At 40.4% G+C, this 23,348-nt stretch overlaps 1 protein-coding gene across 2 annotated transcripts in view; it reads left to right on the top strand.

Annotated features, from left to right (window-relative positions):
* far1 (fatty acyl CoA reductase 1) overlaps positions 1-17,158 on the top strand; it is a 50,991-nt gene extending 33,833 nt beyond the window's left edge. Inside the window, exons 10-13 of one of the 2 annotated variants that reach the window (XM_050072258.1) lie at positions 3,940-4,111; positions 7,748-7,877; positions 9,407-9,534; positions 11,391-17,158. In XM_050072258.1, the coding sequence (XP_049928215.1) occupies positions 3,940-4,111; positions 7,748-7,877; positions 9,407-9,534; positions 11,391-11,550 (590 nt within the window). In that variant the 3' untranslated portion in view covers positions 11,551-17,158. Of the gene's footprint in view, positions 1-1,241; positions 1,414-3,939; positions 4,112-7,747; positions 7,878-9,406; positions 9,535-11,390 lie in introns of both variants that reach the window. The other variant, XM_050072257.1, reaches the window with a different exon arrangement.
* Positions 17,159-23,348: the final 6,190 nt, after the last annotated feature.

Below are 23,348 nucleotides of genomic sequence, written 5' to 3'. Positions count from 1 at the left end.
CACACAGTTTTCTACAGCAGATGGAGTTTGCCCAGTACATGTTCAAAGATAATTCTTTAAGCAATAATTATTATAATAATTGTAATTCTTGAGCAGTGGTTGTTTACTAAAAAGTTTGTGGTTTTTGGGGAGGGGGGTGAAAAGAGTAGACGTGTTAGTGTTAGTCTCTCAAGAAAACTAAAAGTGCGTCAATATGGCAACATTTTAGATTTGATTTATCTGTACAAGTTATCTATACAATACCTCCTTATTTTGCACAAATACCTTAATTAGGTGGCAGCTGGCTGGAGGGGGATCTGAAGCTATAAATTTCTGGTAAATGACCATCGCTACCAACAACCTTCTTTGCCAGAGGTACTTTAGGAAATATCACAACGCTAAAAAAGGTTTCCTCCTTAAAAAGTACAAATGTTAAAAAAGATAACTAGTAGGCTACCCAGCCATCTTTTAGGTGGTTATGTCTCCAGTCTGATCTAAAGCACACAGCTGACCACTAGCTGGTTTGTTTACGTGACATAACAGAAGTACATATTTAACGGATTCAGTATCAACAGGGAGCTCTGATGTTATGTGATGCAAGGCGATAGTCGGACACTCGCTTGCTTTTTGGACAGTGTGTCATGTTCCATCCAGGAGCGGCTGCTGAGTCAAGTTCGACACCAGGTAAAATTAGGTATACCTGTCCAGTCCATTGTTGGACTTAATATTTAACCAGTTTGAAAATGTTTGTACAGGCCCAGCCCTAACTTGAACTTATACAATTTCATGATAACTGGGCTCCATCTGCTGAGGAAAATCATGTTACATGATAAAAATTTCTACAACAGCATTGGTGAAATTGTTTTGCCAAATAACAAATGCCTTTGTGAAGCTCAAGTATTTTTTGAAAACATCATAGCAGTATTGATATATTTAAGCTGCATTTCCGTGGTAGTTCCGTATTGGATTTATTTTGTATCTTAGTGGAAGTATTGCATCCTCTTGTGAGGTACATCATGTGATGGTGTTGTCTTCTGATACAATTAAACGTTCACTCACACACAGGGAATCATACTATCATTTGGGTTATCTGTAATAAATCAAGGTAAAATACATCAGCTATCAGATGAGGTGATTTCATTATTTTTTGAAAAGGTTTGACAAGTTTGAAAGGTTTATTTACCAAAGCTTTCAGTTAGACTTAAAAAAATGTATTGAACTGCTGATTGATGACTTGTGTTGAACAACCTTCTGTTTCTTAGAGTACCATGTAATATCCACATTCAAGAGGAACCCCCTTGAGCAGGCCTTCCGTCGGCCCAATGTTAATCTCACAACCAATCACCTAATCAATCAGTACTGGATCGCCGTGAGCCACAAGGCTCCGGCCTTCCTCTATGATCTGTACCTCAGGCTGATTGGACGAGAGCCCAGGTAACCTTGTCATCGCCGACTCGGACGTGCCACACCTCTGCTGTTTTAACGCCAACACCCCCCTCTCACACACGTGCACACACACACCTCTGCTGCTTTAGTCCTGTCACTTTTCTTTTAGTGTAGTAGCCTAACGTCGTAGCTGCAGTGCTAATGTGTTACATAATGCTTGTGCGCAGTTTTGTTGGGAGTTAAAGAATGTATAATCCAGCTGATCTCCTGCTGATAGAGGGGATTACTGATGGGTTCTGCACTCTTTACATCTTGCTTCTTGCAATGTTCATATTCTCAGTTGGGTTCCCAAAATGTCAGCACTAAGGTCATCTCAGTCAGGCTAATGAATGGACTAAGGTGGACCTCAGTCTGAAGATGGTTTGGGAACCCAACCCAGGTGTTGGCCCATTGAAAAACCTCTGCTAGCCGCTGAATTGTATGTAAAGTAAACTGGATCAGTTGCCCTTTAAATCGAGATACTTAATAGAGAACACCACCTAAATGCAGAATTCCAATATGTTATTTCTATGGCCTAATAAAGTTTAATCAATATTTGTTAACATCAGGTACTCTCTCTCAAAGTCACAAACCAGAGAAGTAAGTCTCAAACTTCACGTTGGTCTGTAGGTTAATTTTGCTACTCTTCAGTTAACCACACTGTGCACCACTCGGGTCTGGTGGGAGTTAGCAAAGTTGCCCCAGTTAGTAAGCTCTCCATTTAGAGTTGAAAACCCCCTTTAACTTTGTTGTTACCATTGTTAACTACTGTAAGTTGTCTTTGCACCATGTAAGTAGGTGTGTTTCTTAAGTTTTGTGGGCACTACATACTGCATTGTGTCTGTGTGTGTTTGCTAGCTGCCAGGTTTCTCACCTGGCACCTGCAACTCCGCCACTATTTCCTTTCACATTTCGTCCTTCTTTACGCTATCATGGGAAGAGCTGGAGGACACATTATACAGGCAAGGCTTCTGCTGCCACAACTCGACAAGGTTTTCCTCTTTGCTGGAATCCCACACATTTCTTTTGGCATGTTTTGCCACCATGGCAAGCTGCTATCCGTCTGTTTGTTTGGGTTTTGTGCCAGTGCGTCATTTCATGCTACATTTCTATTAGTTGGTTAGTAGACGTAGTTCATAACAGCAAACACACTGTGAGATGCTCATTCCAAATTTCTAACACCGTCAGAATTTTATCCCAGGCTGTCTTTGATTGCAAGACTGTGACAACAGCCAGCCTTGAGCCTCTGAGCGACGTAGGACAACCATTGTAGAGCCACAACCAAAGATATCACCATGTTTCATGTTGATCATCTTTTGTCTGCGATGGCCCAAAAATGCACAGTGTTTTTTAACAGTCAATCTTGTGGTCAGATGTTGCAAGGAGTGCAGCAGTCTCCATTGTTCATCACGACATGCTGTTATCTGTTTCTGCCTATGTACCTGCTGCACAAACCGTTTGCCATGAGAAATGGTCCAACCACATCGGTGTCGTACACCTTCATGATGTCCTATCTCCCAGTGGCAGATAATGATGCCAGTATGGCTGGTTTGGTTATAGAAGAATTGTTGATAAGGAGGTTCAAGCCATCAGCCCCAATCTGCTTTCTCACAGCCTGGACAGCAGCTGAGATACTGTCCTCATGTGATATGTCTGTAGATAGACATACACATACTCAAATGTACATGTACACATTACTCAACCACATGGAGAGGTACAAATAGATCTACATATCAACGGTATCAAAGTCTAGGGAGCTAATAGGCTAGGACTGTGTTCTTGGACCTGTGTATTTGTCATATATATGAACATGAAAATGTTATCTTGATTTGATTTTTAAAAAAAAAACAGATTTAATCAGTCAGATGAGCATAACTGACATCAGTTTATAGGAACAGTGTGTAGGATTTAGTGGCATGTAGCAGTGGAGATTGCAGACTGCACCCAGTTGAAACTTCTCCCATGTGCCAAGCACAAAATCCTCGTTAGAATTCCTTCAGTGTTCATTATTGTGGGGGTTTGGATGTACATTGCAAGATTAGTTACTGGGTGGGTTTTGGGCTACTGAAAGCAAAATTAACCAAAAGTGACATCCCTAATTGTAATGTTAGCAGTTCTGAGACAGAAAATATACCCATATTTTACATACATTCCCCTGGGTGCTCTCAGTGTCATCTATAGCATCTTTCCAGTTCATTGTCTGTGGAGCAGCTCCACACTTTATACTTGATAGCATCATAAGTTTGAGTCATAGCACTCTGGCTTTTGTTGAGAGAGAGTTGGTCTTGTTAACTAATATTTATTGACTTTCTTAGACCATAGGAATAACGTATGAATTTTTAAAGTAGCTGTATTTCCTCTTTAAAGATCTTCAGCACCTCAGACATCATACTGTGATAAAGACTAGCAGTGTTCAAGCTATTCCTCAGGGCCTGCATCTTGCCTAGTATCAACAGGAGGAGGAAACACACATTCTTCTTCATCTCGTCCTCTCTGTGTCCTCCTTGTCCTGTCATTTGTATCTTTTTCCTACAGAGTACTGTATAAACATGACCTTCAAGACCAATCCCTTAGAGCAGGCCTTCAGAAGGCCCAATGTCAATCTGCGCTCCAACCCCTTTACTAATCAGTACTGGACCACTGTCAGCCACACGCTGCCAGCCCTGCTCTATGACGGTTATCTCAGGCTGACAGGCCGCAAGCCCCGGTAAGGTTGCAACTGCCCCCATGCACTTTCCCCTCTGCCAGTCAGCCCCCATCTTTCCCACAAACCCACCCTCCCCTACTGTGTGGTTTTGTTGTTTTTTACTGACTGGTTCTGTGGGATGGTGGGAACAGGGAGGGAAGAAACAAAACGTTTGCCGTGTCTTTAGTTGACCTCATGGCATCAGCTGGACTGAGTGTCATCTGGCTTCTATCAGAGCATGTTTTCAGCTTTGCTCTGCTTGTAGGGATTTTTTAAAACAACTCTTTTATTCAAAGAAGACTTTTTGTGAACAAGCCATGCTGTGAACATGACATCCATTATTGCCATCCCCCACTTCTCACCCAATCATGGAAAATGCAGAGACACCATGGGACTTCCTGGTCATTTAAAAAAGTTGTGTCCAGTCGGAGTCAGAGCATGTACTACTGAATACAACCCCTATGCATGCTACTTGATTAATATCTAGGTTAATGTTTTCTCTCTTTAGTACAAGCCAGAGGTATTTCAGACATTACATGTGAAGCAATGCCAAGCATTCTTCCACAATCCAACCTCTTTATATGCTGAATTTCACTTGATGTATGGCTGTCTGAAATTAATTTGGCTTGTAAGCTAAGTCACATTCTGCGGGTGTTATGTGATTTGACTGGGTGTGTCATCAGCTGTAATGTAAGTAATGATTATATCTGCCTCTATTTGCCGATCAACCATGCATGTCTTTCACATCCTTTGAAACATTCACACAGGAGGAGTACAAGTCATCTCAAACTGCCTTGATGAGTGTAAATGTTTAAAGTGACAGCATGTTACCCAAATCAAACAGGCCTATCATTGCATTGGGGCTTTTTATTCAGAACAAATTGAAATGGTTGCAACCATGCATGTCAAATACTGTCAATTTTTTACTTAAGAGCTTAAAATTTATTGAATAAGAAAAAAATGTGCAGTTTGAAGATTCGGAGACCCTCCTATGATTCTCACAGTAATATTTTCACATTCTCACCCTAATTACCACAACACTGGTTACTAGTTTTAAATAAGTATCACCTAAATTATAATCCCCTAAATCTGAACTAACACAAAAATCAAGTATTCTAACTGGAGTCCCTCGTGTGAACAGGAGGGCAATGTTGTATACTGCTTTGGCAGTAAATGGATTTTATTCATATTGTATTGCGTTTAAATTATTTTTGGTAAGATATTGACCTAAATATCGACACATACCCTAAATTTGGTTCATGGGTCCATTTACAGTGTATTGTCTGTCCTCCTGGTCTGCACACAGGACAAATCCAGTTAGTCCTGATTTGTAGCAGTCACTGTCTTCAGGGCAGGAATCACAGACCTGACAAGTTGCAGTGCTATGACAATGTTTGGACAGCCCTCTTGGCTATTTGGAAATTCTGAAGTGATTTCTATATTTTTAAAAAATATCTTTAACAAATCGGTGGAGCATTCTTTGTATACACTACAGTTCATTTTTATGATGTCAGTAAAATCCATAAATTCATAAAATTAAAGTATGGACACCCCTAATTGTAAAGGGAGACAATATTTCAATCTGGACCCTATTTTCCCATGTTTTTAAGTGACCAATGGGAACAACAGTTTCTGAAATTCGTCGAAAATATACCGTGAGACCACTTGAGTTGGCAGCAGTGAAGCAGGCTGCAGTGTTATCTCTGCAGGCAATTAAGGACCGTCAATGTATGTCCATTAAAAGTGTTTGTTTTTGCCACTGACAGCTCAGATTGCAGTCATAAGTGTCAACACTATGGAAAGGACTCCTACAGCAATAGACCTTTTTGTTTAAGACTGCGATCCAGTGGCATAAGTTAGTCATAATGGGCCCTAGTGCACGCTATGGTGCACATATAGTCATCTGATCAGAGACTTGACATTAGATAACTTTAACATAAATATTACTCAGCAATCATAACTGCATATTTATGTAACAACAAATACCAAAGAAATTAAGAAACTGGTAACTTAACAATTCCAATAGGTGATTTATTAATGTTATAGAAAAGTTGATTTATAGTTGTGGAATAAGCATGTAATTTTGTTTATAGATGCTATGATTATTTTACAAAAAAGAATTAAAAATAAACATGACGGAGATTGGTTCATCTTGTTCAGGGGCATATATAGCAAATGGCACTGTCTTTAATTTAATGAGAGTTCTTCTTTGCACACAGGCATATTTTCAAGGTGGCAATCACTCAAGCGGGCCCATTCTCCACCCAACACATGGTTGGAGGGATAACTCTCTCTATGGGCCCCCCAGCTCATGGGCCCCAGTGCAGCCGCACTGCCTGCACTGTCTGTAGTTATGCCCCTGCTAGGGTCCTTTTTGAAAAATGAAAATCACCATTGCCAAACCCACCAGTCTCCATTGAAATAAACATTATTTTTATCATGGTAAAACATACTTCATTCAAAGCTGACAGAAACAAAATATAACTTAGAAAAGGTGTCTTGTTGCATCTCTCCACTGTTAAAATAATCACCAACTCTAGTTTGGTTTTAATGAACCCTTTATTCACCCAGTTACATGTGAAAATATGCTAGCTCTATACACACTAAAATGACTGCCTATTTGAATGGAGTCTGGTGGGTTTGGCAGTGGTGATTTCGGGACCGTTTTTGGTTCAACAAAAAGGATCTTACTTTTCAACAAAAAGGTCTGTCTCTGTAGAGATCCTTTCCGTAATGTTGTCAGACACTTAGAATTGCAATCTGAGCCTGTCAGTGACAGAAACAAGCACTTTTAGTGGACGTACATTGACAGTGCTAAATTGCCCACAGAGATTACATTGCAGCTGGTTTAATTGCTGCTGGCTGCAATGTTCTCTCTTGAGTACTGGACCAATTGTTGTTTCAATTCTTCACTTAGACACAAAAGCGAGGGTAGTAGGGTCCAGTTTGGAAAGTAATGTTACCTTTAAAAGCTGCTTCTAAATCTGATGCCACTGAAATTTCATGTTGCTGCTGTCTTGTGAAAAACTTGTATTTCCAGTTTTAATCAAAGGCTTAATAGAATTGGCACTGGATAGTTGGGATAGTAACTAACAAAATGGAAAAACAAAAAGGACAGTGATTGAAGTTAAAGTCACCAGCTTAGATCATTCAGCATCAAGAAGTGTACAAGCACATAGCACTTAAATTATCACCTGCTTATATTACAATTATTAGATTTGAAATCTGCTTAATCAGATGTTTGTAATTCAGAAAAGTCATGCCCATGGCATATAATGTGTATCATGTAGTGAATATTTTTGAACCAGTGAAATACAAGATTCATGCACATATCCTACAGTGTTAAATGAACAATTTTGAGACTGAAATAGACAGTAAAGAACTCACATTGTATAAAACCTTTGCTACAAAGGTCTTTTAGTGTTACTGTAACTGGTGTTTATCTTTGCACTTCTTTAACTTCTGCCTCTGCTCTCCCCTCCTCCAACACCATGACCCTTGTCCTGCTCTTCATTTATTATTCCTTCTCGCTTTCATCATCCATGACACTTTTCCACACTCAATTCCTCCCGTATCCCCTGCACACACCTCCCTCTGTGTCTCTTATTGCTTCTCTCCTTCCTTTTCCATCTTACCATCACCGCTTATTCATCATAGGATGATGAAGACAATCACACGCCTCCACAAAGCCATGATGGTCCTGGAGTATTTCACCAGTCACTCCTGGGTGTGGAACAACGACAACGTAGCCATGCTGATGGCCCAGATGAGCCCAGATGATAAGAAGGTAGGGAGGAGACGGATGACGGTGATGTTTTTATATGGAAAACATCGGTCTCCCTCACTTCATTAACACTTTGTCCCTCTGTTGCCCACATACGCACCACCACACAACACAGACCTGTACACACTGAGGAGATGGCAGACAGATGAACCACTCAGTGCGTTAATGTCTGATAGTAGGCTGGCTACAGTACAGCGAGTTATTCATTCAGTGGTGACGTCAATTTGGAGTGAACAGAGATGTTTTTCAAGATAACTGTCTGGAAGAATCTGCATTTTTGTATGTACTCTTCACACATTAGAGCTATTGTTCCCACACCATGGGACACTGATATTTGTTCTCTTGATGGAAGCAAATCTGACTAACTGACTAACTGTATTATTAGTTGGAATAGTGATTAAAGTGTCTCATTTAAATTTTGAATTAATAGTGTCTTTCTTCCACCAAAACAAGCTACAGGCTGCTTGGGGACTCGAAACCTTTAATTCCCTGAGTGCTGACTGAAAGGCGGTCACTGCCTCCAAGGCTGCCAGCATTAACTCCATCTCACTGTTCACTGATCCTACCACAAGCCATGAGCCACTGTACCTTTCTCATCTCTCAGCCAATGACCAGGTCTCATTCTCCCCTCATGGTGCAGGACACCACTGGGGGTTAGATTAGGCAGAAGCCAGCTAGAGCTCAGTGCTGTCTCCTCGCTGTGATTACTCACTGTATTCTCACTTATTCTTTCTTATTAGATGCATACAAGCAATTCAGTTTAATTCTTTAATTTTTATTACTTAAATTGCCCATTTGCTCCCCCATATTCTGTCACAAAAAATGGCTTTTAAGATGTCACAGTTGAAAAAGCACCAGTGTACATTATAAAATCAGCAATGACTAAATTCTATTTTGCTGCTGACACATTTTTGATGTTATTAATGATTGTGCTTGTCCTACTATAACAAGTTAAAATGTTTACATTGAAAAATGTCTGTGTTTCTCTGGCGTTTAACAAGTGCAGAGTTACAATCTCACGGTTTTTTGTTTTGTTTTCTTTTTGAATAATTGCTTTGAAAAATGTCAGTTTGTTCATGGTAGGGCAGACTTATTGGTTTGGCCAAATACAGTTGACCTGAGTTTTCTTATTTCAAGTTTAACTAATTTTTTATATTTTAAAATTAAGTTTGATATCTAGTGAGGTGGGATTTTCTTCTATTTTCTGTGAATTTCATCTTTGATGATGAAGATTTTTTTGCTCAACTAAAATCGATACTGAAATATTTTTGCATCGTCCCTCGGTGCGTGTCACGTTGGCTGATACTAACTTCCAACTTGTTCGTTTGTTGTTTTTTTTCTTTTTTACCATTTCAAACATCTGTTGGTGGCAGTCAAAAATAAAAAATCACCCAGCCACCAAATCAAAATCAAGAAACTTGTGATAATGACTTCCATCCCAGATAATAAATGAGATTGTTGAAGACTGTACTTATCAGTCACTGAAAAGCTGGCATTTCACTGAGACTGTTTATTTGTTTTTATTTCTGTAGGTGTTCAATTTTGATGTCCGTCAGTTGCACTGGGCGGAGTACATGGAAAGTTACTGTATGGGCACCAAAAAATATGTCCTCAACGAAGAGCTGTCAGGCCTGCCTGCTGCACGCAAACATCTCAACAAGTAAGCGTGGAATCCAATCTGCAAATATGCCAACACATATAGACACAGACTTGCAGAGAGTAGTCATCTAGGTCACCATACTGTAGATAAATCTCTACTGTACTTAAATATCCTTTAGGGTTTCAAGTACCTCAGTTCATCCTTCCATTAACCACTGATGTCTTTTACATTTGTCAGGAATATGAGGGGTTTTTTAAGCTAAATTGTTCTTCAGATTATCATCATACAGTCAGAGTGGTGGTAATCCTCTCAGCTTTCACAAAGCTCATGTAAATGATTCAGCATGCAGAAACTTTCAACGAATTAAAAGGACGGGGCATGAATTAAAAATGGCACATCCAACATCTGTGTAAACTTGACTTGGGATGTGATTTATGTTGTTTAGAGTAGGGACATCAATTCTGGTTCATTTTGCTTTCCCCAACACCTAATAACTGGTAACTGACTGCTTAACCTAAAAACAAACCCAAAAAAAGTAAAATGACTTGAAATAAAAGAGGCTTTTTCTTTTCTTTTAGTGACATTAGCCCAATTTCAAAGCCCTATCCATTTAGAGATGGTGATATTTTAGTTTTTTATGATGTGAATATCTTGCCTTTTATTTTGTTTGCTGTTGGCTTTGCTGACAGACAGCTGGCCATCTGTGTTAACATAGTATCCACTGCCCTCCCTCCAGTCTCCACTGGTTATCTAACGTTAGCCTTGGCCATCCTGCACTAACCAACAGCGCTGCTCATTCACGATAACTGCTGATAACATTGTTTCAGTGATGGGATAGCGTTGCTGCAGAAACATGGTGGCAACCCTCTGGTTCCCCCCAGGTTGCCTCAGCAAGTAAGCAGCTTCATTTTGAGCAGCAAAACTCCTTACGCACTGAATATGTTAGCACTACTCACTGTGCTGACATAGGTAACAATGTTACCGTGTTTAGAGTGTTAACTTAGTTAACAACGCTAAAGAAGGGGTTGCAGCTCAAAATTAAGCCAATTATTCACTCAGGCAACCTTGGAGGAGACCAGAGGGTGGGCACAATGTTTTCATAGTAACACTGTTGGGTTGGGAAGGTATGAATAACAGTAATCACCAAATGACCAAATCACCACTAGCTAGCTCCCTCCACACCCGGACCGATCAGCCAAAACATTAAAACCACTGATGGGTCAAGTGAATAACATTGATCATCTCATCACAATGCAGTGCCTTGGGTCCTGGCATTCATGTGGATGCCACTTGACATGTTCCATCCACCCTAACACCATTTCAGACCAAGTATCCCCCCGCCCCCCCCAAAGCAACGACACTCCCCGGTGGCAGTGGCCTTCCCAGCAGAACAGTGCACCATGCTACACTGAGGCACAGGACGGAGAGCTCAAGGCATCCACCTGGCCACTAAATTCCCCAGATCCCAATCTGATAAAGGATTTGTGGATGTACCTCTGATCCACCGTGGGACCTCCTTGGATTGGACTTGGCTCTCACCCATCAAGGCATGGTCACGGGGGTGTCATGTTGTGTCTGGCGCCAGGGTGTTGGCGGCCATCCTTTGAATCCTGTGAGTTGCGAGGTGGAGTACCGGCCCATTCCACGGATGCTCGATCAGACTGGGATCTGGGGCATTTGGAGGCCAGGTTTACTGTGTCATCTGTCAGTGGTTTTAATATTTGGCTGGTCAGTGTAGACTGACATGCATAACTAGTCAAAAACAATCTCAGCGTTTAACCGCTTAACAGTTAATAGATGACATACCTAGTTCAGAATAAACTGTCTCATATTTATGTCTTCCCCCTAGCAAACATAAAATTGGAGTCCTTTGTTTGAAGCTCATGATTTTTTTCAATTGTGTGTCTGTTTCCAAGGCTGAGAAACATCCGCTATACCTTCAACACCATTCTGGTGGTGCTCATCTGGCGCGTCTTCATCGCCCGATCCCAGATGGCCCGAAACATCTGGTACTTTGTGGTGAGCCTCTGCTACAAATTCCTCTCCTACTTCAGAGCTTCCTCCACCATGAGATAATGAGCTGGGGCCAGGGTGGCAGGCGGCAAGGCTAAGGGGGCGAAGAAATGAAGAAACACTGGCTGTGGATGATGAGAGGCTCCTGAGCTTACTGTCTCTGGCCCCGTGTTCGTCCTGACACTCCAGGATTAAATGGAATCATTAAACCCACAAACAAAGACAAAGCTATTGGACAAGCCTGGAGTCCACAGCAGTCTAAATGTTGCATATCTCGGATTCATCTAACCTGATCTCTAGCATTTCATAAAACACTGAGAGCATGGATTTATCTCACAATGTACAATGCTCAGACTAACAGCACTTGGAGTAGTTAAAGAAGGAGGACCCCACGCCCTTATTCTTTTCATTTCCAGTCAGTCTGGCCCCCCTTTGGCAACAGCTTTACTCCTGCAGTCTTTAAGCTCTGGAGCACCCAAACCTGCTCCTCCTCTTCTGTCTGTTCGCCTGGCTGCCTGCAAAATAAAGCTATGCATTGGATGATGCTCCGCTGCAAAAATCCTCAGCTGATTTTGAGTCAGTCCAGGCTTCTTCTTCTGTACATGTAATCTCTCTTTGAAGGAGAACCACTCCAACTGCTGCATAAGTTGTATTTCTCTGCTGTCACCTGAAAACATAACTCCAATTTTTTATTTTCCTTTTTTTTCTTCTCTCTTGGGGTTTGTGTGCCGTTCTTGTCAATTTTCTGCTAGAAAGGCCTATTGAAAGGTTTTAAAAAAAAAAAATAGTTACAGAAATGTATTATAAGCAGGGTTTTCATCTGACAGCAGCTTTAGCTAGGCAAAGCACTCTCAGCTTCTGGGGCATTGGAGCCGGTTTTGCACATTTGGATGAAGGATGATTCTGTACTGACTCAGTGAAGGCTCGTTCAGGGACAGGCAAACCTAGGAATCATTGTTAAACTCTTTCTTGCGCTCCATACCCTAAGACCAAAGCCATTTCAACCAATGTTTGACAGTTGCACTGACAGCTTGGTTTGAAAAGAAAGTTGACATTGCAGGTGCTTATGGGGGCTTGCTTATGCTGACCCATCCCCCACCAAGAGTTGTCATTGGCTGTCTTTTACTCTTCTGCTTGGCAAAGAGTAGCTCAACAACATTGCACTCCCATTTGTCCCCAGTGAACTGCAGTGGCTAGTTCCCTAATTACAACCAAGCACAATGTAGATTGTAATACAATGGCTTTATCCAGTGCCTACAAACTGATTGTTCTTGCATCAGCAAATCTTGCAAATCGAGCTTCTTCTTCTACAGGTTCCTTGTTTGTCGTGTCTGAAAGTCATTCGTGACAGTCTTAAAGCTATTTTTGCCAAAAAAAAAATACCTCTTAGCTAACAGACACGTAGCTCAGTAGAGGATGGAACAGATGGAGTTGAGATGAGAAATATTGTCACTTTTGGCTTCTTTTTCTGCATTATGCTTGAGATTTCCAACTATTTCAGTCCCGGTTGACATATTGAGTGATCAATGTACACTGTCGGTGATAACTCATAATTATTCGTCTTTGTTAGCACACTACTTTTCAGGTAGCTCCAACTGTAGCTCGTCATCTTTGTAAAAAAAATATATATACCATATTTTCCCAGGTTTTTGTGTTGTGTTCAAGTGACTAATGGAGCAAAGAATTTTTGAAATTGGTCCAGTAATGAGAGAGACTGCTGCAGCCACAGTGGAAAAACAGGCTGCAATGTAATCCTGCAGGTACTTGAGCACTGTCAGTTTATGTCCGTTTGAATTGGTTGTTTTTTTTTCACTGACAGGTTCAGATTGTTATTGTCTGACAGCATGATGGAAAGGATCCATACAGAGAAATTACCTTTCGCTGATTAAGTCTGTTTAATAGTGTACAACCAAGTCTATCTCAAGGATGAGTAGCAAAGGAGGAGCTCAGGTCTCGTTCTGAAATCTCAAGGACTTTTCCAAGTTATCGAAATCAGCTAAATATTCAGCCACAACACAACCTGAATTGCCCAACACAACATACTCTCCCAGGCACTCCTTTCTCCAACCTTCACTAACATTTCTACCATTGTTTTCCTGCAATAAGTCACCTCTTGCGAGAGTTCAGAATGAGTCTTCTGCTTGAGCAAGACTTGGTCACAATAACAAACAGACCAGCGAAATGTAAGAGAAAACATTTAATTTCTCTGTAGAGTCTGTTCCATAATGTCAGACACTTCTAATAACAATCTGAGCCTGTCAGTGGCAAGAACAAGCACTGTTGGTGAATGTATAATAACAGTGCACAATTGTCCACAGGGAGTACATTGCTGCCTGTTTTGCCACTGTGGCTGCAGCAGTCTCTCTCAATACTGGACCACTTTCAGAAATTGTTGTCTCCATAATTGTCTCAGACACAAACGTGGGAAAATGGGGTGCAGGTGAATACAAACCTAAGTTTCCCTTTATGTCATTTTTATGGTTCAGTCTGTTAGTTACTTGTTCATTTACTATCTTAGTTGCTTTTGTTAATAACCTGCTGTTAAACTGTTCTGTTGCCTTGATCATTCTGTCTGGTTACATAGGAAATGTGTCTTTTCAGGCAAGAAATGTTGGCTTGTTACAGAGTTGGTAGGTAACATGAGCTGAGGCAGCATTTTGTTGCATCAAATTTCTCTGGGTTTTTATAGGAATTAACCCTCATTGCCATATTAAGTCTTCTATCAATATACCTGAGGTTTACCTGTGCATATTTGTCTTGTCTGTTACATATTTCTCAAGCACACTACAATGTTCCAAACAGCAGGGTGTGACGGTGTGCTCATCTTTGGTTGTGCTTGCATGTGTCTTCTCAAAGTGTCTTAGGCCATAGCAGCTTCAAACACCTCCATGTACATCCTGTGAATGTCCCAGATTCATTAGGGAATGTGACTTTGGTCTTTTTCACTCGCAGCATGAGCCGTTTTACAAAGGATCATGTGACTCGGTGGAAAGATGCACCCTTTTGGAAAGACGTGTGAATCGTGCCTGAACTTTTTTCAATATTCTAACAATGTGAAAAGAGAGCAATCAGATCTATGTTTTCTAATTATTTTGTGTACAGCTCTATTTAGGTAGACTTGAAAATACAGATGTATTTTTATGCTAATGACATTGCGTGGCTATTTTACTGACAAGAAGCTTACTGAACCAACTTCAGCTGCTGTAAATAATACTTTAAAAAACTAAATATGTAAACAGAAGTGCAGTATGTCCACAGCTCAATTTAAATGTAAGTTGCTTGTGACTTAACTGTATATGTACATGTTCTTTTCTCTCTTTGAATGTAATAGAATAACACAGCCTGACTTGTTTGCACAGCCAGAATCTTCCTCTGACTCCTGAAACAAGAAATTAACAATACTGTAACTGGCTGTAATTTTAAAATTAGGCAAGTGTTTGTTCATTGCAGTGCCGTGCGATCCATTTTTGCTGTTGTTATCCCCATTTCCTTGTGACAGTGTGAGTGAGTTGGTCAGTTTTGTCATGGTGAATGGATGTCATGCTCTTGTTTAGTGTTGTGTGAGGAAAAAAATGGCATGTCTAATTCAGGGTTTTCTTTAATTTGTTCTATTGGTTTGAGAAGTGAGAGCAGTGGACGGGTCCTTTTCATGTTCTCACTTTCGATATCGGGAACTACTGAATCATACCAACTACTGTTCATCAAACAGGGCATTGTACACAAGTTACATCAGCATCCGCTCCACTTGGAGCAGATCCTAAATGGAGTCAAATTAATCCAGTATACAGTATATATGAGAAGCCCCTGAAAACATGGTGTCAGATACTTCAGTACAACATGAAACATTCATAACTGCACAATAACCAAAGGAATAGTTTGACATTTTGGAAAAAATGAAATTGCTTTCTTGCTGAGAGTTAGATGAGAAAGATTAATACCACTCTCATATCAGCAGCTAGTTAGCATAGCTTAGCATTAAGACCGGAAACAGGATGAAACCACTAGCCTGGCTCTGTCTAAAGGTAACAAAACCAGTAACAAAGAACTGGATACAGCGTCAAAGGCGGGACCCCATCCATTCCTATGAACATTGCCCAGTTGTGCATGGAGCCTAAAAGATGTTCAACTGCGATAGATAAAATTACCCAGATCTGCACTGCTTCCACAGTTTAGTGCTCCACTAACTTAAATGGGAATGAAATGATTTTATCATGCAGCTTCTAGACTTTCCAAATGTTTTCTGACCAAATAGATCAAATTCTTATAGTGAAACATGTCAATTCAGGGGGCTGTGATGCTCAAAAAATTCATCCACTGTTTGACAGATGTATTTTCTGCTAATTAAGTCTTTGGAGAAAAGTCTTTACGGGCCATATGGCAGCAAGAGATAAACTTATTCCACTGTTTGGTCACTTCAGAAAATGTCTTTAAAGCATGACACACTTCCTGAGGGCCTGACCAGCACCCCTGGACTTCCTCGAGTCTCTGCTGGTCTCCCAGCAACCTCACTGTGACAAGAAGACTCTAGACTAACTCATCAACGTGAAGTTTACACTTAGATATTTGTACAGATTAAACAATGAGATACAATATATTAATAAGTGAGCTGATATGTAGATTTTATCATCTTTGGACAGAGCCAGGCCAGCAGAGTTTACCTCTTTCTAGCTAACAGCCACATATTGATCAACAGAAATGATTGGCAACAATCTTCTCATTCAGTTTTTAGCAAGAAAGAGGGTTGGCATATTTCTGAAAATGTCAAACTTTTCCTTTTTAATTTAGGAAAAAGACATATAGGATTAATTTCAGGATCAGGACTGTGGCTGTGGTTGGATTAGATTTGAATGAGACTGGAGTGACCTCAGATTTTGATTCAGATGTTGCTATATGCAAATTGGTACACAGAAATGAGTGACGTCACCCTTCTCTAACTTACTCTGGCCCACCTCAAATCAGTGAGAACACGAACGAAAAAATAAATGCAGAAATGTCATGTGAAATAACTGACCTGGCATCATATAGGACCTTATGTCTCTTATTTAAAAAAGCTGTTTGATAAAATTGATATACAGGCCCTTAGGGAACTTGTCATTCTGAATGACGGATCACAGCTTATTGAACTCGCATTTGGATTTGGCGCTTAAACTGATTAATAGATTAAATGATTCTTTAGTTTTCCCATCAAGCTTTTGTAGGGCTGAATGCTCATTCTTTATGGATATTTAAAAACCATTTCCTCCTAAAACTTCTGTTGATACACTGTTGTATTCATGTGAAATGTTACCAGTCTGGTTTTTCTTGCTTCTTGTTATCATGCTCAAAGATTATGTTTGCTCCATTTTTACATGGCCAACACAACATAGGTCCATATGCTTTAGCTGTACTGGAGTGCTGATAAGCTTTTCTTAGAGGTTGTGATCGCACTTAGACTGGTTAGTGTCAATGTTCATTTTTTAATGTGTTCATGTGGCTCTAGAGGTGACTTGTTTCATCGCTCCTTTCTTGAGCAGCGTGGTGAGCACAGATCAGTGTGTTCACTCTCTGAAAGAGGGAAAGTAGTTCTTGCCACAGTCATTGTCAATGTGAAACTCCAAAAACAATAAATCAATGGGTGCCTTTTTGTTTGTAAACCAAAAAGAAGGAATAAACTGTGTTTAATCCTCCTCCTGATTAAGATGTTTTATTTCTCATGACTCTGTTTTGAGTAGAAAAGTCATTGCTATCCGAGTCTCAACCGGGGAATAACAGCATGATTGACAGTGAAACAAATAATCCATCAGTTTCAATCTGTCCAGCTGACCTGATTCCTGTGGTGCGTAACAGATATGTCCTCCACTTCACACACTGTATCAGGAAGCGGGACTAAAGTGGAAGCTATTGAACAGCTCCATTAAGATTTAATGCTGCCATTCAGGATTATACTCGACTCCATGAATGAAAGGATTGGCCCGTCCTTGTTTCAGAGGGCTCAATTTTCATTTCTAGAAACACATGAGGGGGCTGGGGACATCAGTGCTGTGCCATGGTGACCTTTGACCTCTGCACATCATACTGATGTTAAGTTTAAAACTTGTATTTGTGAGTGGAGTTGGGTGAAGTTTGTTAAAAAAGGTTATTACATGTAACACAATTGCTGTGAAAGATCAGTTGATGTGTGACTGTGTATGCCCAGACAGGGGCAGGTAATATGATTACTGGCTCACATAAATGCTGTTGTGTCTGATCTGTTGCCCTCACTTGACTCCGGTTGCTAAGCGATCTGACGCTGGAGAGTGTGTCTGGATATTGTTTCGCAGTGGAGAGGTTTCTCACTGTAAGTGAAGACTTTGAGGGCGACTGCCATCAAATCTCATTTTAGAGAACATGAGTTTCCTACTTTGTCACCATCCATCACTGGATTTGTTCTGTACAAACAAATACAACCTCAGCTCAATTAGAACATATGATGTATAAAAAAGTGAAATATAAAATAACTTCAGAAGTAAAAAAGTAAAGGAAAGAAAAATATGAATGCAGTATATGCACAATGTGAAAAATACATAATAATATCACATAAATGCGAAGGTGATGGAATCAAAGAGTACCAACATTGATAGGAAAGGATAGGTGAGTATGGAAATGGCACAACAAATATACCGTACAAGTAGAAAGATGCATCACACTCATGGAAGACCATTGTGTCAGGAGGGGAAAAAGTATAGTTATATGTGTCATTAAATACTCATCATAAGTCAAAGTTATTATATACTAAATAAAGATCCTCTTTAGACATGTTTTGGGATGCGTGTGTACATGTGTCATGAGGGCAAAACGTGTTCCTGTAACACCTATTGTAGCGGGAACTACCACAGTGTTTTGGCTATTTATAGTATACACTATACACATACTATATTTGAGATCAAAATGGAGGCAGAGTTCTAAAATGGGTACAGTTTGGACAAGGGGGGGGGGGGGGGGGGGGGGTGGGGGGTAGAGGGCAAGGAAGTAGGAGAGGAGCTATTGGTCCTCCAACTTTACACACCTTGCTCACAAAACTTGACAGGTGTGTAGTTGAGATCAAAATGAAGGCAGAGTTTGAAATTGGATGTGGTATGTGCAGGGGAGGCAGAAGTAGAGGGGTTGGAAATAGGGAAGGGACCTTAGGTCCTCACTGCCTGACATTTTTTTTTCACATCGTGAATTACTCTATTGTGGCTGGAGTGATCTTATCGCAAAATGGTCTCTAGTATGTATCTTATATGGTTTTTCCTCAAAACAGTTTGATTACCAGCGGCAGTACAGTAGTGCAGTGGTTAGCACCGTCGTGTCACAGCAAGAGGGTTCGGGAATCCACCAGCTGGCTGGGGCCCTTCTGTATGGAATTTGCATGTTCTCCATGTGTCAGCGTGAGTTTCCTCCAGGTAATCCGGCTTCCTCCCACAATCCAAAGACATGCAGGTTAGGTTAACTGGTTACTCTAAATTGCCCATAGGTGTGAATGGTTGTCTGTCTCTATGTGCCAGCCCTGTAATATTCTGGTGACCTGTCGGGGTGTACCCTGCCTCTTGCCCAATAACAGTGGGGATAGGCACCAGCACACCCACAATCCTGCACTATTATTAATGGTTACAAAAAAACAAATAAATGAATTTGATTACTCAGATAAAACTAAAAGAGGTTCATACATTTTTTTTTACCAGGTTTCTACTAGAACATGTTTTCAAGCTTTAATAGTCAAAAAACATTTTAATGTCCTCATACTGTCTGTGCTGGAGCACCTGTATTAACCATGTCTTAGACACTTTGTCTTAGCACCAGTCTCTTTAAGCACCCCTCCTAAAAAAGCCCAGTCTGCTCTAATTGGCATTTCTGGGTCTTCCATATTTCCACATCTCTGCACCTTCATTGCAGAATAGCTGCACTTTCTACCAGGAAGAATTACCAATCAAAGCTTCTAAACAGAACAGGACATGTTCCAGCAGGAATATGATCCTAAATCAGGGCAAAATTTACAATATCAGCTATCAGGTTTCCATGTTTCCCTGACGTTAGCATGTAGCTACCTGTAGCAGTGTAGGCTACGCATTATATACAGCAGTGTGATTGGAGTAAATGACCATATAAAGAAATCCAGTACACAATGATGTCATACTGTAGCCAGAGCAGAAAAGAAATCTTGGAAACAGTGTTCAGAACAGTAAGAAAACCTGAGGTTCTAGCTCAAGTCAAGTCAAGTCAAACTTTATTTATAAAGCACATTTAAAAACAACCTCAGTTGACCAAAGTACTGTACAGTTATTGAAATATAAAATAATCTTACACAAATATCATAATAAATAAAATAAAGGAAATAGTAAGAGCTCAATTTAAAAAACTAAAATTAGAATTAAAAAGGAAATAAAAGAGTAAAAAGAGTAAAAGCCAATGATTCTCGCCTAGTTGGGACTGAACGCCAAGGAGAAAAGATGGGTTTTCAGTAATGTTTTAAAGTGCTCAACAGACTGTGCAGCTCTAACCTGGAAAGGTAGGCTGTTCCACAGCTTTGGGGCCGCCACTGAGAAGGCTCTGTCCCCACGAGTAGAGAGTCTCGACCGAGGTACTGCCAGGAGCAGCTGGTTTGACGACCTAAGTGCTCTAGAAGTACTGTGAGGCTGTACAAGCTCTGATAAATAAGACGGTACCAAACCATTTAAACACTTAAAAACAATTAATGAAACCTTGAACTGGATCCTAAAATTAACAGGCAGCCAGTGCAAAGATGCAAGGACAGGACTAATGTGATCATGCCGTTTCTTTCCAGTCAGCAGGTGGGCGGCTGCATTTTGGACTACCTGTAAACGGCGCAGTGCTGACTGGTCAAGACCAACAAACAAAGCGTTACAGTAGTCTAGGCGTGATGTAACAAAGGTGTGAATAACTTTCTCAAAATAATTTCGGGGGAGATATGCCTTTACTTTTGCTAATAGTCTTAGCTGGAAGAAGCTCGTTTTGACAATAGAGCTTATCTGCTTATCAAACCTAACAGCTCACAGGTATTACTTCTACATACGTTTACTACATTATTCGAGACTTTGGCCATGTTTGATATGAACATCCCCCATTGTAATAGGACACAAAATACAGAAAAGCATAATGGGTCCCCTTTAAAATGACATCTCTAAAGTCAAATCTAATTGTATGTGCACTGAAGGCGTCATTGGAACATGATTTGTCTCCATTTGTGATGTCACAGTCATGTGCATAGATGCACTTGTTAAGCTCAGATTTAAGATGAACACAGAGGAGGTTTCACTCTTCAGCAGATAAATGTGAAATCATCCTTCTGGCAAACACTTCACATAGCCTACATTATTCTGCACAATGAAGCTTAAACAACACAGTGGAGTGACAACAAGCAAAAGACATTTTTTATTGGAGGATCACTTTGAAATAAAAAAAAAGTCAGAAAGTTGACTTAACATCCCAGACAGGTTACAAAGTTACATTTCTGATCTGAGGTCTCATTTATAAACATTGCTTATGCACCAAATGAGGTCTGAAAGAGGCGTATGCCACTTCCCAAGCCAAACTTGTGATGTATAAAAACAGAGTTGACAGGAGAAACTTTGGCCCATGCTTACCAACATTTTGGAGATGGGAAATTGGCAACGCAGATGGTGAGGTGGAAGCCATATTGTGGAATTTGTTGAATATTTTTTGGCACACACCATTTTTGGCTTTGGTCCATACATTCATTTTTAGTATGGATCTGACGCATTGTTTTATCATTCTGACTATGACCTACCAAGTCAAAATCTTTGGGTATCATGACTATTTTTTTATTCTTTATTCTGCCTTACTTTTCATTTTTCTTACTTTTCTCTTCTTGGCAAAAAGGAGCTTCTGTGCTCTCAGGACCAGGAAACCCAAGTTGCTCAAAAGCAACTTGTCCTAGAACACCACTTCACCTTGCCACAGAGCAAGCTTCTGCTAGGACACACACACACACACACACACACACACACACACACACACGAGGGACAAGAACAAACAGGAGAATTTTGTCCAAGTCTGATCCTTTATCTTACTGTTGTCTATATAATGACACACACAGCAACTGCTTTTAGACATCTGTCCAGCTCAAATCAATAGACTCTAACAATGAAGAACACTGATAAAATGCTTTGCCTGCTTCTGGCTTTACATAAATAATTCATGGATATTAAATGGCTTCATAACTCTGATGCTCTAGTGAAGCTAAAGACAAATGCTCTGACACTGATCTGAGTTAATGTATCAGGAAGGACCTTTCTGAATATGATTTACAGGTCCTCTGTGCAGCTTTACCAACCCAATCACCAGAAAAAAATGTAGACACAGTAACCTTCTGCAATCAATCAATCAATCAATTGTTTTATTTGTCCCCAGTGAGGCAATTAGTTTCAAAACAGATACATTGCATTTGCACATCATTATGTAGTGGGTCCATTAAAACTTTGCATTTCAACAACGCTGTGGTTAACGTGTGGTTAGGTTTAGGCACAAAAAGCACTTGGTTATGGTTAAGAAAAAATCATGAGGGTTAGGGGTAGGGGTAGGGTTAACACAATTCCTGCTGGAAAGGCAATGATGTAAGGTAAGGTAAAAAAGATCTGGTTTGTTGTTTGCCTCAAACTGGTCTGCAGCTTGGCAGGTCTCTCGCCTAGGTGTCATGCCATCCACCATCCCCTCCACCTCCTCGTGACAAAGTCAGCTCATATACTACATCAGTATAGAAACGTTAATATGAAACATATGAAATGTGCAAATGTAACATATTTGTGGTTTGCAGAAACAAACTGTGCCAACTGAGCTGAGCTTTACATAGACAAAAAAAAAAAGCACAGTAAACAATAGGCAGTTATTCTTGACTGAGTGATCTGTTGACATCTGGCCACTCTTCATGTTTCCATTCAATATGTGGCATCAGACGCTGAAAACAGTCCTACAGTGACAAGAAGTCCTCAGTATTTTATTTTCTCCTCTGCAACACCTGGCAACAGCCACATGGCAACTGTGGCCCAGCAACCATGCCAAGCGCTGAGTCACAACCAGCCACGCACACCCAGTGGGGCCTGAGCCGCTGGGCTGCATAAACAGGAACCAGGGGCTTACGGGGCTTAGAGTGGGAGCCCAGAGACAGAAATCACACACACACACTCCCACATGCTCTCTTTGATCGTCTGTACTGTTAATAAGAGAGCTTTTTAGCACTTACAGTTATACTCTAGGTTATTTTTGTATCCATAGCTGTCCATAATGTTACTTTATTGCCATCACAATGGTAATTCCATCTAGATCCAGTTTGTGAGAGCTTTTAGATTTACTGTCTGGTGAGTTGCAACTGCCACTCAGGAAGTGATGCAATCAAAAACAATTGTGGGTAGAAGTGGAATGTAAGTATGAGCAGAGAAACAAAGCAAATATTTACAGCAAAGACACTTAAAGCCGTGCCTGTCAGTCTGTTTATATTTACAGTGCATCAAATGACTGTGTAATATGATAAGGGGTTGCTCGCAGTGACAAACACATAAAGAATTATCACCTGACTACAGTTCCCCTCAGCTCTGTGGAGTGTGTCTCTCTTCTAGTTGTTTTACTTTGTAAGGTGAATATGTCAGTGTTGTGTTTACAGCTTGTTGTGCTGCCCCCAAGTGGACAAAAGAATCAATCACTGTAATGTAGCTTTACATTTGAGGAATGTCACTATGGTACATTTTCTAAAACTTGACACAGAAAATCCCATTTTGATCTATCTATCTATCTATCTATCTATCTATCTATCTATCAATCAATCAATCAATCAATCAATTTTATTTATAAAGCCCAATATCACAAATCACAATTTGCCTCACAGGGCT

This window comes from Epinephelus moara, chromosome 20 (genome assembly GCF_006386435.1).
Source record: "Epinephelus moara isolate mb chromosome 20, YSFRI_EMoa_1.0, whole genome shotgun sequence".
In the NCBI taxonomy this organism is placed as follows: Eukaryota; Metazoa; Chordata; class Actinopteri; order Perciformes; family Serranidae; genus Epinephelus; species Epinephelus moara.
The sequence above is the reverse complement of the archived record's forward strand: the minus strand, read 5'-3'. Positions and strand labels throughout refer to the sequence as shown.